Below are 13879 nucleotides of genomic sequence, written 5' to 3'. Positions count from 1 at the left end.
CTTCAAAGTGAGTCTGAAGTGGGCTGTAGATTAGAACTCCGCATTACAAGCCCTCTGGGTTCGGTTGAGCAAAGGAATTATGGGGTTATTTTAGGACCCTGTCTTTATTTTCTTGTCTATTTCCTTGGTTACCATGGCGACCTCCCCTTTCCTAAATCTCCCTTTCCTCTCTAGGTGATGGCGTCTGTGTTTTTCTCTGCTCCTCTGACGTGGAGACGGAGCACATGCAGTGTGTTGTCTCTGTCTCTCTCTGCCGATGATTGTGGAGTGCTGGAGGACAGACAACAACCAACTGATAGAGCCAGCTTCCAAAGGGAATGTGTGATAGGGTTGTCAGGGTTGATAGGGTTGTCAGGGTTGATAGGGTTGTTAGTGAGCCATACAGTAGAGCTGTCCTGTTCGTTTGGGCCTCCTGTGTGTTTGCTAAGAGAACGCTTTCACTTCTATGAGGTGAAGTGACCTCACTTTTACCGGTCTTGCACTCTATCCTAATGCTCTAAACTACTAAGTCTTGGCCACTAAGCATTATATATAAGACCTTTCCTCAGAACGCACTCTGAACTCTGTGTAGCAAAACCACAGCTACAAAAGAGGAAGTGCTCACTACTTACTTATTTCCTTCCGCATCCTCTCATTTGTCTTTATACCCGTTTATTCCTTCATTCGTCCTTTTTTGTTTCTCATAGAAATGTTTAGTTGGTCCTGAATTGGGTGACGTTTGTTTGTGCTGTCATCACGTGGCATGTTTCTGGAGAACTGCTTGTCAGATTGGGTGCACTTCTTTTTGTAGCACGGCTATTTGGGTTGATTCAGTGTTGATGTCAGTCAGGAAGCTGTAGACAGGAGTTCCCCTATTCAGTCTGCTTGCTGCTACTGCTCTGAAGGTAAGGTTTACTGGACAAAACATGTTTGGTGTGCCTCCGGGGGAAAGTTTGTGTCAACTTCAGGCAGAGAATCTCTAGGAGAGGAGTGAACTACACACACAGATGGCACAGTGAAGCTACACTCTCGTCTCAGGGAGACACTTTTACATATTGTTGGTCACAGTGCATCCTAGTCAGGTTGGTCTACTGTCAGAAGGCCTTCCTCTGAACTTGTTTCTATTCTGTGTTGTTTTGGGGCCCAGAATCCAAATAAAATATCCAGAGAGACGATTGCATGCAGCATGGTAGTGGGACTTCACAGGGAGTTATGGGGTTTATATCCATTTGCCCGTTTGTTCACTTGTGCGGGTTCAGCTTAGGCAGAAGTGAACTCACTGAGAAGGAAGTAACCAAATCAAACACCAGAACTGTTTCAGTCTTCACATCGGAGGTTTGAAATGATCCCTTACATGAACTGAATTTGAACTATCATTGACACGGCTTCACTGATACCAGAAGCACTGTGTTCATATTTTGCTCCCTTTAGGGGATATGGAGGATTTTCCTGATATGTACCAGGGGAAAGACCCTGAGGACATTGAATCTTTCCAAGGTAAGTCTACATTCAACTGTACTCAAGCTCAGGCAAACTGTTTGATTTCATATTTTCTTGCCAAAATGGTTGTCAAGCAGCAGCCTCAACTGATCATTTTGCATGTTGAAATAGGTGAGAGGAGGAAGATCATTCAACCAACATCTTTGAAAGATCCCAAACTTGAAAAGCTGAAATCGGTATGATTGATCTATATTTTAGAATTCATGTTCCAACACCTGCCACAACATTATCCTCAATATGTTATCTATCATCAAAGCCCATAATAACACCATTGATACATTATACTACTATACTCTAGGGTCATGTTGCCACAGGGTCGTACGGGCAGAAAGGTCATTACAAAGAAAGCCTCTGATTGCATATTCATTAGGGTATGCTGAACCACTAAGCCCTCTTGTGTGAGAGGTGGGTCGACCAGTACATCTTTATTAGAGATGATGGTAGACAGATCACGGAGTCGTTGCTAGGCCCAGATAGATGTTGCCAGGGCACCTTCTCCCTAAGCCCTCAGAGAGGATTTGAAATAGAAAAGATGCTTATGGAATAAATTCAAGTAAAATTAAACAATTGTCGTCATCAATTAGATGAGCGTACAGCAGTGTAGGCATAAAAGTGTTGGAAAGAGAAAACCACGGAGTCTATCTGGCCCTTGTAATCCCACATCTGCTCTCTTTAACACCTCAATAACACACCAACCAGTCTCTTACTCATGAATAATTGAATAGAGACATCGGTGGAAATTGCAATAGGAATCCTTTGATATCATAACATCAGAGTCTGCTCTGAATAGACCAGTAAAGGTCATGTATACAAAGATTTACCATAGTAGATCAGTGGAAGCTGCTGAGGGGAGAACGGCTCATAATAATGGCTGGAACGGAGTAAATGGAGTGGTAGATGGTATCAAAAGCATGGTTTTCATATGTCTGATACCATTCCATTCACTCTATTACTCTCCGTTCCAGTCATTATTATGAGCCGCCCTCCCCTCAGCAGCCTCCACTGCAGTAGATGGTACGTTACTGATCTCTGCACCCAGAACCAAATATCTTCGTTGGTACATTTCTGTAACAGTAGCTACGTCAAAAGAGACTAATACAGTACTATAGCAGGCAATTAATATCACAGAGTATAACTTACTGTTATCATGAACCTTGGTCTTTACAGGTTTTGGTTAACTGGATCAACAGTACTTTGAAAGAGGAACACATCGTAGTGCAGAGTCTGGAAGAGGATATCTTTGATGGCCTAATCCTCCATCACCTCCTTGGTGAGACACGCACTCTCTCTCTCTCTCTCTCTCTCTCTCTCTCTCTCTCTCTCTCTCTCTCTCTCTCTCTCTCCCCCCCCGTATGTGCTTGGCCTTTACCTGTGCTGTTCACAGGGAGGTTAGCTGGAGTGCTTCTGTCTGTGGAGGAGATAGCGGTGACCAGCGCTGCTCAGACACGCAAGCTGGAGGTCATCCTGGAGGCCCTGAATGAGAAACTGGGGCTACAGGACAGCTCTCTCAGCAGGTGGAGTGTCAAACGTGAGTCACATTCACAATACAACCCCGCAAACAAAAACCACGTCCTTAGGACGTTCACTGTTGGCTGGGAAAGCTACACAACACTGCTGTTCCCCTCAGAGCCATATTTGGCCAAGGGACTCTTCAATAGGATTTGATGGTGAAGCTACAGTATAACCCCAGTCTGCTGACACCTACTGAGAGGGATTACTGTAGGGGAAAAGGCAGACCCACGGGGTGCAGTGTTAGTCATCAGTGGGGCAGGAGATTAGTTTGTGTTGTGTTGCCAACAAGATTGACTGCATAGGGCTTTGGTATGGTGTTCAAGCAGGTTGACTCTCCCTTCATTCCCTTCCTTCTCTGTCAGTCATCCACAGCAAAGACTTGCTGGCCACACTCCATCTTCTGGTTGCCATGGTGAGGTGCTTCCAGCCTAATCTGGAGCTTCCCCCAAATGTCAGAGTGGAAGTTGTCTTGTTGGAGGTTAGTTTGGTGTCAAATGAATGGTAGTTTACCCTAAATCAACCTAAAAAAAGAGACTCCCCTGTTCAATAAAGTTGTGCTCTCACTTCAGGTCAACAGAAGTGGAATCAAATCAGAAAAGGAAATAGAGATTCTTACAGATGAAAGGTTGGTAAATTATTTCCGATTATGTTGTTGTGTCCGATGACAGTTGCATGTTCTTCAGAGAATGGATTCTGTTTCAGGAGATTGAATATTCACTTAATAATTTGCTGTCTACCTCAACAGCGATTCAGCTACCGACGCCCTGAGCAGCTCAGACAGTGAGTAAGATATTCAGGGTCACCTTTGCAGTACTGTGCTGCCGTTTATCCAGGACATTGCAGAGATAAACCCTCTCCTTCCTGTCTCTTCGTCCAGGCGAGGATCCCATTGAGCAGCTGCTGAAGCTGGAACCCCACAAGATCAACACAGTAAAGCGGGTAATAGAAGAAATATGGGTCTTCCATCCCTGCTGACCTGTTCTGCAGTCTTAACCATTGCATTGTTAGACAGAGGATTGATTATAGGACCAGCGTATGTATTGTCTAGCTATACTGGTCCTGATTCAGGGAGAGGCTGATTTGTGTGAATAATGCCTCTGATTGCTCATACGGTGTATGATTGAATGAGCACCGCACCGACCCTATACAAGTGTAATATGGTCTCATTCGAATATGTCAACACAGTGACGTTGAATGTTGTTGTTTTATACGGTATATATGCAGTGTATTCGGAAAGGATTCTGACCGCTTAACATTTTATTGTGTTACAGCCTTATTCTACAAAAAAATCCCCTCATCAATCGGCACACAATACCCTATAATGACAAAGCAAAAACAGGTTTTTAGAAATGTTTGCTAACGTACTAAACACAACAACTGAAATATCACATTTATATAAGTATTCAGACCCTTTACTCCCCTAAAGCCCCTTTGACAGAGATTACAGCCTTGAGTCTTCTTGGGTATGATGCTACAAGCTTGGCACACCTGTATTTGGGGAGTTTCTCCCATTCTTCTCTGCAGATCATCTGTCAGGTTGGATGGGGAGCGGCGTTGCACAGCTATTTTCCGGTCTCTCCAGAGATGTTCGATTGGGTTCAACTCCGGACTCTGGCTGGGCCACTCTTGTTTCTCACGGTCTGAGAGTCCTTAGGTGCCCTTTGGCAAACTCCAAGAGGGCGTCTTCTCATGTGTCTTCTCCTGAGGAGTGGCTTCCGTCTGGCCACTCTACCATAAAGGCCTGATTGGTGCAGTGCTGCAGAGATAGTTGTCCTTCTGGAAGGTTCTCCCATCTCCACAGAGGAACTCTGGAGCTCTGTCAGAGTGACCATCAGGTTCTTGATCACCTCCCTGACCAAGGCCCTTCTCCCCCATTTGCTCAGTTTGGCCGGGCGGCCAGCTCTAAGAAGAGTCTTGGTAATTCCAAACTTCTTCCATTAAGAACGATGAATGCCACTGTGTTCACGGGGACCTTCAATGCTGCAGAACTTTCTAAAAACCTGTTTTCACTTTGTCATTATGGGGTATTGTGATGTCATTATGGGTTATTGTGTGTAGATTCATGAGGGGAAAAAAGCAATTTCATTCATTTTAGATTAAGGCTGTAAACTAACAAAATGTGGGAAAAGGGAAGAGGTCTGAATACTTTCTGAATGCGCTGTATATACTACATGATCAAAAGTATGTGGACACCTGTTTGTCTCATTCCAAAATCATGGGCATTAATATTGAGTTGGTCCCCACTTTGTTGATATGACAGCCTCCACCCTTCTTGTTTGGGAAGGCTTTCCACTAGATGTTGGAACATTGCGGTGGGGACTTGCTTCCATTCAGCCACAAGAGCAATAGTGAGGTTGGACACTGATGTTGGGCTATTACGCCTGGCAGCGTTCCAATTTATCTCAGAGTTGTTCGATGGGGTTGAGGTCAGGGCTCTGTGCAGGCCAGTCAAGTTCTTCCACACCGATATCGACAAACCATATCTGTATGGGATCTCGCTTTGTGCATGGGGGCATTGTTATGCTGAAACAGGAAAGGGCCTTCCCCAAACTGTTGCCACAAAGTTGGAAGCACAGAATCGACTGAATGCCATTTTATGCTGTAGCGTTAAGACTTGCCTTCCATGAAAAACAGCTCAGAACATTATTCCTCCTCCACCAAATTTGACAGTTGGCACTATGCATTCGGGCAGGTAGCATTCTCCTGGCATCCACCAAACCCAGATTCGGATTGCCAGATGGTGAAGCGTGATTCATCACTCCAGAGAATACGTTTCCACTGCTCCAGAGTCCAATGGCAGTGAGCTTTACACCAGTCCAGGCGTGCATGGTGATCTTAGTCGTGTGTGTGGCTGCTCTGCCATGGAAACCCCCGGAGGAACAGTTCTTCATTGCTTTCCAGAGGGAGTTTGAACTCGGGAGTGAGTGTTGCAACCGAGGACAGCTGATTTTTAAGCGCTGAGCCCTTGGCGTTCCCGTTTTGTGAGCTTGTGTGGCTGAGCCGTTGTTGATTTTTCTTAGTTGAAGAATAATAGTGAAGACATCAAAATTATGAAATAAACATATGGAATCAATTCTTGACTGAGGGACCTTACAGATATTGTATATATGGGGGATAGAGGAAGGGATAGTCATAAACAAATCATGTCAACCCCTGTTATTTCACACAGAGTGAGTCCATGTAACTTTTTATGTGATTGGTTCAGCCACATTTTACTTCTGAACTAAGTTTGGCTTGCCTAAACAAAGGGGGTGAATACTTTTGCAACGACTATATTTTCAATCCCACTTTTGTAGCACAACAAAATGGGAAAAAAATCCAAGTGGGGTGAATACTTATGATACCCACTGTATATACCATTTAGCAGACCCTTTTATTCAAAGCGACATGGCTACAGAGATTAAAAATGTCAACACCTTTTCTAAAGTGATAGGTCTGTAATCCTATATCTTTCCATTATAGGCCATCATGCACTTTGTCAACAAGAAGATGTCAACCTTGGGACTACAGGTGACAGACATGGAGAAACAGGTTTGTTTTACTGTAGAAAAGGGTTTGGCCATCCTGTTTGGAATGGGTATTAATTGAGCACTACCAGTGTTGTGAATTGAAAGGTGATTGATCTGTTTCAGTTACATCACACCACACCCATTTGGGTAAGAACCGACTGACGGTGTTCTTTATCCATGTAGTTTTCAGATGGTGTTATTCTCCTTCTGCTGATTGGACAGTTGGAGGGCTTCTTTGTTCCACTCTATGACTTCAACATCACCCCAGTCAACGCTACTGAGATGGTAAGGATCTCCTGTGTCCCAGGACTCCTTCTTTGGGAGGAATCATGTTCTGGAGGCAGCTCTGCCTCAAAGGAAAAATGTATGCGATTGTTTGGCTCAATGGTATGGGCGGAGCTTACGTATGATACAGTGAATGGAACAAATATCAGATTTTGGCCGACAATAATATTCTGACAGCAGCAGAACAATTAGATCCAATGTGTTAATAATTTGAAATCCGTAAGAATAAGGGTATAGTATAATCAAATCAAATCAAATTTTATTGGTCACATACACATGGTTAGCATATGTTAAAGCGAGTGTAGCGAAATGCTTGTGTTTCTAGTTCCAGTAATATCTAACAAGTAATCTAACAATACCACAACAACTACCTCATACACACAAGTGTAAAGGAATGAATACGAATATGTACATATAAATACATGGATGAGCGATGTTCGAACGGCATAGGCAAGATGCAGTAGATGGTATAGGGTACAGTATATACATACAGTGGGGAGAAGAAGTATTTGATACACTGCCGATTTTGCAGGTTTTCCTACTTACAAAGCATGTAGAGGTCTGTAATTTTTATCATAGGTACACTTCAACTGTGAGAGATGGAATCTAAAACAAAAATCCAGAAAATCACATTGTATGATTTTTAAGTAATTCATTTCCATTATATTGCATGACATAAGTATTTGATCACTGTCCAACCAGTAAGAATTCCGGCTCTCACATACCTGTTAGTTTTTCATTAAGAAGCCATCCTATTCTCCACTCATTACCTGTATTAACTGCACCTGTTTGAACTCGTTACCTGTATAAAAGACACCTGTCCACACACTCAATCAAACAGACTCCAACATCTCCACAATGGCCAAGACCAGAGAGCTGTGTAAGGACATTAGGGATAGAATTGTAGACCTGCACAAGGCTGGGATGGACTACAGGACAATAGGCAAGCAGCTTGGTGAGAAGGCAACGACTGTTGGCGCAATTATTAGAAAATGGAAGAAGTTCAAGATGACGGTCAATCACCCTCGGTCTGGGGCTCCATGCAAGATCTCACCACGTGGGGCATCAATGATCATGAGGAAGGTGAGGGATCAGCCCAGAACTACACTGCAGGACCTGGTCAATGACCTGAAGAGAGCTGGGACCACAGTCTCAAAGAAAACCATTAGTAACACACTATGCCGTCATGGATTAAAATCCTGCAGCGCACGCAAGGTCCCCCTGCTCAAGCCAGCGCATGTCCAGGCCCGCCTGAAGTTTGCCAATGACCATCTGGATGATCCAGAGGAGGAATGGGAGAAGGTCATGCGGTCTGATGAGACAAAAATAGAGCTTTTTGGTCTAAACTCCACTCGCCGTGTTTGGAAGAAGAAGAAGGATGAGTACAACCCCAAGAACACCATCCCAACCGTGAATCATGGAGGTGGAAACATCATTCTTTGGGGATGCTTTTCTGCAAAGGGGACAGGATGACTGCACCGTATTGAGGGGAGGATAGATGGGGCCATGTATCGCGAGATCTTGGCCAACAACCTCCTTCCCTCAATAAGAGCATTGAAGATGGGTCATGGCTGAGGCTTCCAGCATGACAACGACCCAAAGCACACAGCCAGGGCAACTAAGGAGTGGCTCCGTAAGAAGCATCTCCAGACCTGAACCCAAAAGAAAATCCTTGGACAGAGCTGAAAGTCCGTATTGTCCAGCGACAGCCCCGAAACCTGAAGGATCTGGAGAAGGTCTGTATGGAGGAGTGGGCCAAAATCCCTGCTGCAGTGTGTGCAAACCTGGTCAAGAACTACAGGAAACGTATGATCTCTGTAATTGCAAACAAAGGTTTCTGTACCAAATATTAAGTTCTGCTTTTCTGATGTATCAAATACTTATGTCATGCAATAAAATGCAAATTAATTACTTAAAAATCATACAATGTGATTTTCTGGATTTTTTTGTTTTAGATTCCGTCTCTCACAGTTGAAGTGTACCTATGATAAAAATTACAGACCTCTACATGCTTTATAAGTAGGAAAACTTGCAAAATCAGCAGTGTATCAAATACTTGTTCTCCCCACAGTATAAGATGAGTAATGTAGGGTATGTAAACATTATATGAAGTGGCATTGTTTTAAAGTGACTAGTGTATTACGTTATTCACTGTACTTCTGTATGAGATTGAGATAACGTCGCCCTGGTGGGTCAGCCATCTGCATGTGTCATGGCCTGCTGTGTCTCTCACCTCACTCTCTCTGGTCTAGCTGCAGAATGTGACCGTGGCCCTGGACCTCCTGAATGACATAGGGCTACCCACGACCAACATTGAGCCCCAAGGTTAGTGTGTTCATTTTCTGTGGCACCCATAGTTGACCTACGTATATTGTCTCACCAACTTGGAGCCAAATGGGTCTTGTAATAGTGCACTTAGAGTAGGAGATAGAGGAGCTAGAGGAGCTTGAGGAGACTATCTAAAAATATCACATCCTACTGTAAGTGAATATATCTTTGTAATAGGAAGTTTGACCAAAATTGCTCTGGGCTGTAATTTTCACATCACAGTAATGGAGCTGTGAGACAGAATTGTTCAACTAATTCAGAAGATTTCCTGTATCATAGCCATTTATCTGGGCAATAGCGGTATGCCACTGTTCATATGTCGAGTGGAAGCCAGGATTTGTGTTGATAGTTTGAGTTAAGCCACATCACTACGCGTGGGGATATAAAGGGATAGCTGGGATTCCGTTGGAATATTCATGAATATGATGATTATCGCCCTGGATGATTGGCTGAGGGGGTTGTCCCAAATGGCAACCTATTCCCTATATACAGATGTAGGATATTGATCTCCCTGTTGCAGGAAATGTAAAACTTTAAGTGTATTTGCGGTTTAATAAGGCTTCTGAAGTTTGTAATTTCCACACATTTTCAGACTTGATTTTCCCTTACGGAAAATGCACCAACCGCTACACAAATGTCCATAGATTAAAATCCACATAATATTTCACATTTCCTGTTGCTGCAGGATTATTTTCCTGCTGTAGAAAACTGGCTCAAATTAAGATCCTACATCTGTAGAGCACTAGTTTTGAGTTCTATTGGGACTCAGGTCCGCTCTGAGGTCATAATAATTTATTTAGAGGCTCTCTCAGGGAGGAAACCTCTATTTGTTAGTTGTTGATAGACACACAGACAACACTTCTTTCTATCATGCAATGCCAAACTGACAAGAGGCTAGAAGTGTGTGTGTGTGTGTACATACTGTATGTGCATGTGTGTTTTCTTGATTTTGTCTCTGAATTAACTGTTAATAAAGAAGCACTGAGCATTTACTTTTGTAAATTATTATAAAAGAAGCTGGTTAATTGCCTGGCAGCATAACCTGTAATTTAAAAGTAAAGCTTTGAGTTGATAAATGTGACTGTTTGGGCCGGTACAACTCATTTAACCCAGAAGCAAGAGACAGATTTAATTAATTTTTTTGCGTACTTTAATTACGGGCACATTTCTGTGATGGAATAAGGAATCCCACTGCTTCAGGTCTACAGCACACACCGCTGTGTGCATTAATTAGGCTAGCAGGAGCTCGAGCCGATCTAAATAGTTCATTTAAAGGGATACTTAGGGATTTTGGCAGTGAATTCTTTTATCTACCTCCCAGAGTCGGATGAACTTGTGGATACAATTTGTATGTCTGTGTCCAGTAAAAAGGATGTTAGAGGTAGTTTTGTGAGTCAATGCTAAGTAGCGTCAGCACAATGACTAGAAGTCTATGGGTATCTACTAACATGCTAGCATATACCCATAGACTTCCAGTTATTGCGCTAATGCTAGTTAGCATGGGCTCGCAAAACTACCTCTAACTTCTTTCATACTGGACACAATGACATACAAATAGTACCCGCACTTTTTGGGGGGCTGTTTTGTTAGACTTTAGTGCAGCTTTTGACATTTTCGATCATAGTCTACCGCTGGAAAAACGTATGTGTTATGGCTTTACACCTCCTGGTATAATGTGGATAAAGAGTTACTTGTCTAACAGAATACAGAAGGTGTTATTTAATGGAAGCCTCTCAAATATAATCCAGTTAAAATCAGGAATTCCCCAGGGTAGCTGTTTAGGCCTCTTGCTTTTTTCCATTTTTACTAACATTTTACTTGACATGCAACTGATTTTGAGTAAAGCCATTGTGTCTATGAATGCGGATGACTCAACACTATACACATCAGCTACTACAGTGACTGAAATGACTGTAACACTCAACAAAGTTAGTTTAGAGTGGGTGGCAAGGAATAAGTTAGCCCTAAATATTTCTAAAACTAAAAGCATTGTATTTGGAACAAAACACTCACTAAACCCCAAGCCTCAACTAAATATTCTAATAAATAATGTGGAAATTGAGCAAGTTGAGAATAATAAACTGCTTGGAGTAACCCTTGATTGTAAACTGTCATGGTCAGAACTGTATAATGGAATTGTATAAACTGCCTTCATTTTGCCAGACCCCAGGAAGAGTAGCTGCTGTGTTGGCAGGGAGGTAGATAAAGGTCCTCATTGCCAAAATCAGAAAGTATCCCTTTAATGATGCATCATACAGGGAAGAGTGATATTGTTGGATCTAATCTTACCGTTTCGATATTGATTAGATTGTATCTAAGGTTGTTTTTGGTTCAGTTTTGTGGCAGCGTCAGTAAATGCACACTATTGACCTCCATTATCAAAGCTCCAGTGAAGGTGAGGGGTGAAGATGCACAAATAGATGACTCTGATCACTTAATGTGTCTCTGACTGCATCTCTCCTAGATATAGTCTCTCAGGATGTGACAGCTACCTTGAAGGTCCTATATGCCCTGTTCAAGAAGCACAAAAGCAGATGAGAGTGGGAAGAACACGGACGAGGACATTAGGAGGTGAAGACGCCAGAAGTCCTTTGCCTGAGGTGTTTTTCCCCTGGCAAGTCCAGAATCATAGGCTGATTCCCTCTGTGAAATTACAGAAAAATCATATATCAATTCCATGTAAAGCTTTGTGTCAGTAAAATTGTACTGTATGTGCCATAGTTTGAATAGCATGGGAAACCAATCCCCGACCACATTCCCATTTGAAGATCCAAGTAATCTCAAAGTAGTCTGAAATTGTGAGTGAGTTATTGTGTTCTATGACTCTGATGTTGTTGTTCGCTGCCACAAGATATCATAGGAAAACGGCATCTTGTGACGTTTTTTACAAAACGATAAGCATCAAAACGTATGATGCTTATGTCAATACATTGCAGTCAATGGGAAAAGATGAGCGTCACAGGGTTGATGCCTAAGTGAATACATTGCATTTAATAGGGGAAGATTATGGACACAATGTGGACGCCTGTGGACATGACACCCTCGTTCTCTCTCAATTCAATTCAATTGGCTTTATTGGCATGGGAAACATATGTTTACATTGCCAAAGCAAGTGAAGTAGATACTATACAAAAGTGAAATAAACAATAAAAATGAACAGAAAACATTACACTCACAGAAGTTCCAAAAGAATGAAGACATTACAAATGTCATATTATGTATATATACAGTGTTGTAACGATGTGCAAATGCTTAAAGTAAAAAGGGAAAATAAATAAGCATAAATATGGGTTGTATTTACAATGGTGTTTGTTCTTCACTGGTTGAACTTTTCTTGTGGCAACAGGTCACAAATCTTGCTGCTTTTAGATTTGATAGGGAAGCTGAGAGGTCAAATATACTGTTAAGATTTTCTACTGCCAAGTTTACACCTTCACTATTCACTATGTCGCACAGACTAGTACATGTCCCTGGGCCTGGAAATGATTGATTTCTCCCTCCAGGCTGGAGAAGCTGTCTTAATTAAAGTATGGGGATTCTAGTGAGGGGATCTAGGTAGCACACAGGAGGACATTTTTCCCTGTTAAGATCATTTCCTTTTGAATTTCTAGTCAAATGTAAAATGCTCCTGTTTTGATTAATTTAATAATGGAGTGAGTCAGGTCTGCTCTATACCAAATTAGCATACCCCCTGGGTCCCTTCCCTGTTTCACACCTGGTAGTTTGGTGGATGGGACTACCAGCTCTCTGTAACCTAGAGGGCAACCAGTGGGTCCGATTTCTTTGATGAAGTCCAGGTTCCTACTCTTTAGGTCAAAGGTAGATGACCTCAGGCCTTGGACATTCCAGGATGAGATACTGAAGGCTTTCTGGAAGTTTTTTCATGGTAGCATTGGAGAAAGTAGAAGAAGGTTTTTCAATCACTCCCTTCAGTGCTGTGGCAACCCTTTCCTGCTATGTTCTCAGGTTGTTTGTGCCTGTGTGTATTATTATGTGGCTAGGTGAACCTAGTTGGTCCTCAGACAGAAGGTCTAGGGCACCCTGGATGTTTGGACACCAGAGTTTAGACACACTGTGCTTGGGAAAAAGTTTTTTTCTTGTATATTTTTCCCATTTGAGTCCATCAGAAGTACAATACACGCTCTCCCTGTCAGGACCCGGTTACGAACCCGGGTCTCCGGAGTGAGAAACAGTCACTTAACCAACTGAGCCACGAATAGTCGGCAGAACCCAGAAGATGAGGCAGACACAGCAGTACTTGAGATGGTGTATTTAATAAAGTGAAGTCCTTCAGGAAAACATGTAACTCCACAACCTCAAAAGGAATTCCACAAGAACAAGGTAATCCTCCAAGACAAAAAAGGTAAATCCACAAGGTGGTAGGTATAGCATAAAAAGCCTCAAAAGATACTCAAAAATAAATAAACAAGAACAAAAAACAGAATTCCACAAGAGCGTCCACCGGGATCAACCAGAGTTCACAGAATACTAGGGCTGGGTGCTAACATACAAACACAGAGCAAAGAACTGAGGGAAACTAAGGGTTTAAATACAATCAGGGGAAACGAGGCACAGGTGCAAATAATAATGGGGATCAAGGGAAAGCAAAAGGAAAAAAGCACAATGGGGGCATCTAGTGACCAAAAACCGGAACAACCCTGGCCAAATCCTGACACTCCCTCCCTCTCTCATCTATCACTCGCTTTCTCTCTTCCCCTCCCTCCTCTCTTTCACCCTCCTTCTCTCTACCCTCTCTTACTCTCCCT

At 42.7% G+C, this 13879-nt stretch overlaps 1 protein-coding gene across 1 annotated transcript; it reads left to right on the top strand.

Annotated features, from left to right (window-relative positions):
* Positions 1-35: 35 nt before the first annotated feature.
* parvg (parvin, gamma) lies at positions 36-12409 on the top strand. The gene is made up of 13 exons (XM_064930244.1): positions 36-884; positions 1411-1476; positions 1591-1655; positions 2647-2749; positions 2864-3007; positions 3354-3469; positions 3561-3616; positions 3737-3771; positions 3869-3930; positions 6454-6522; positions 6684-6785; positions 9038-9110; positions 11578-12409. Exons 2-13 carry the CDS (start codon positions 1416-1418, stop codon positions 11649-11651), a joined length of 960 nt encoding a protein of 319 aa, XP_064786316.1. The 5' UTR covers positions 36-884; positions 1411-1415; the 3' UTR covers positions 11652-12409.
* The last annotated feature ends 1470 nt before the right edge of the window (positions 12410-13879 follow it).

Source organism: Oncorhynchus masou, chromosome 22 (assembly GCF_036934945.1).
Source record: "Oncorhynchus masou masou isolate Uvic2021 chromosome 22, UVic_Omas_1.1, whole genome shotgun sequence".
Classification (NCBI taxonomy): Eukaryota; Metazoa; Chordata; class Actinopteri; order Salmoniformes; family Salmonidae; genus Oncorhynchus; species Oncorhynchus masou.
The sequence above is the reverse complement of the archived record's forward strand: the minus strand, read 5'-3'. Positions and strand labels throughout refer to the sequence as shown.

Bases quoted from the DNA above. Each gene is read 5' to 3' on its own strand.
- parvg (XM_064930244.1), top strand. From the start codon at position 1,416: ATGGAGGATTTTCCTGATATGTACCAGGGGAAAGACCCTGAGGACATT. The intron at 1,477-1,590 runs GTAAGTCTACAT...ATGTTGAAATAG, and splicing joins GGACATTGAATCTTTCCAAG to GTGAGAGGAGGAAGATCATT. The intron at 3,008-3,353 runs GTGAGTCACATT...CTTCTCTGTCAG, and splicing joins CAGCAGGTGGAGTGTCAAAC to TCATCCACAGCAAAGACTTG.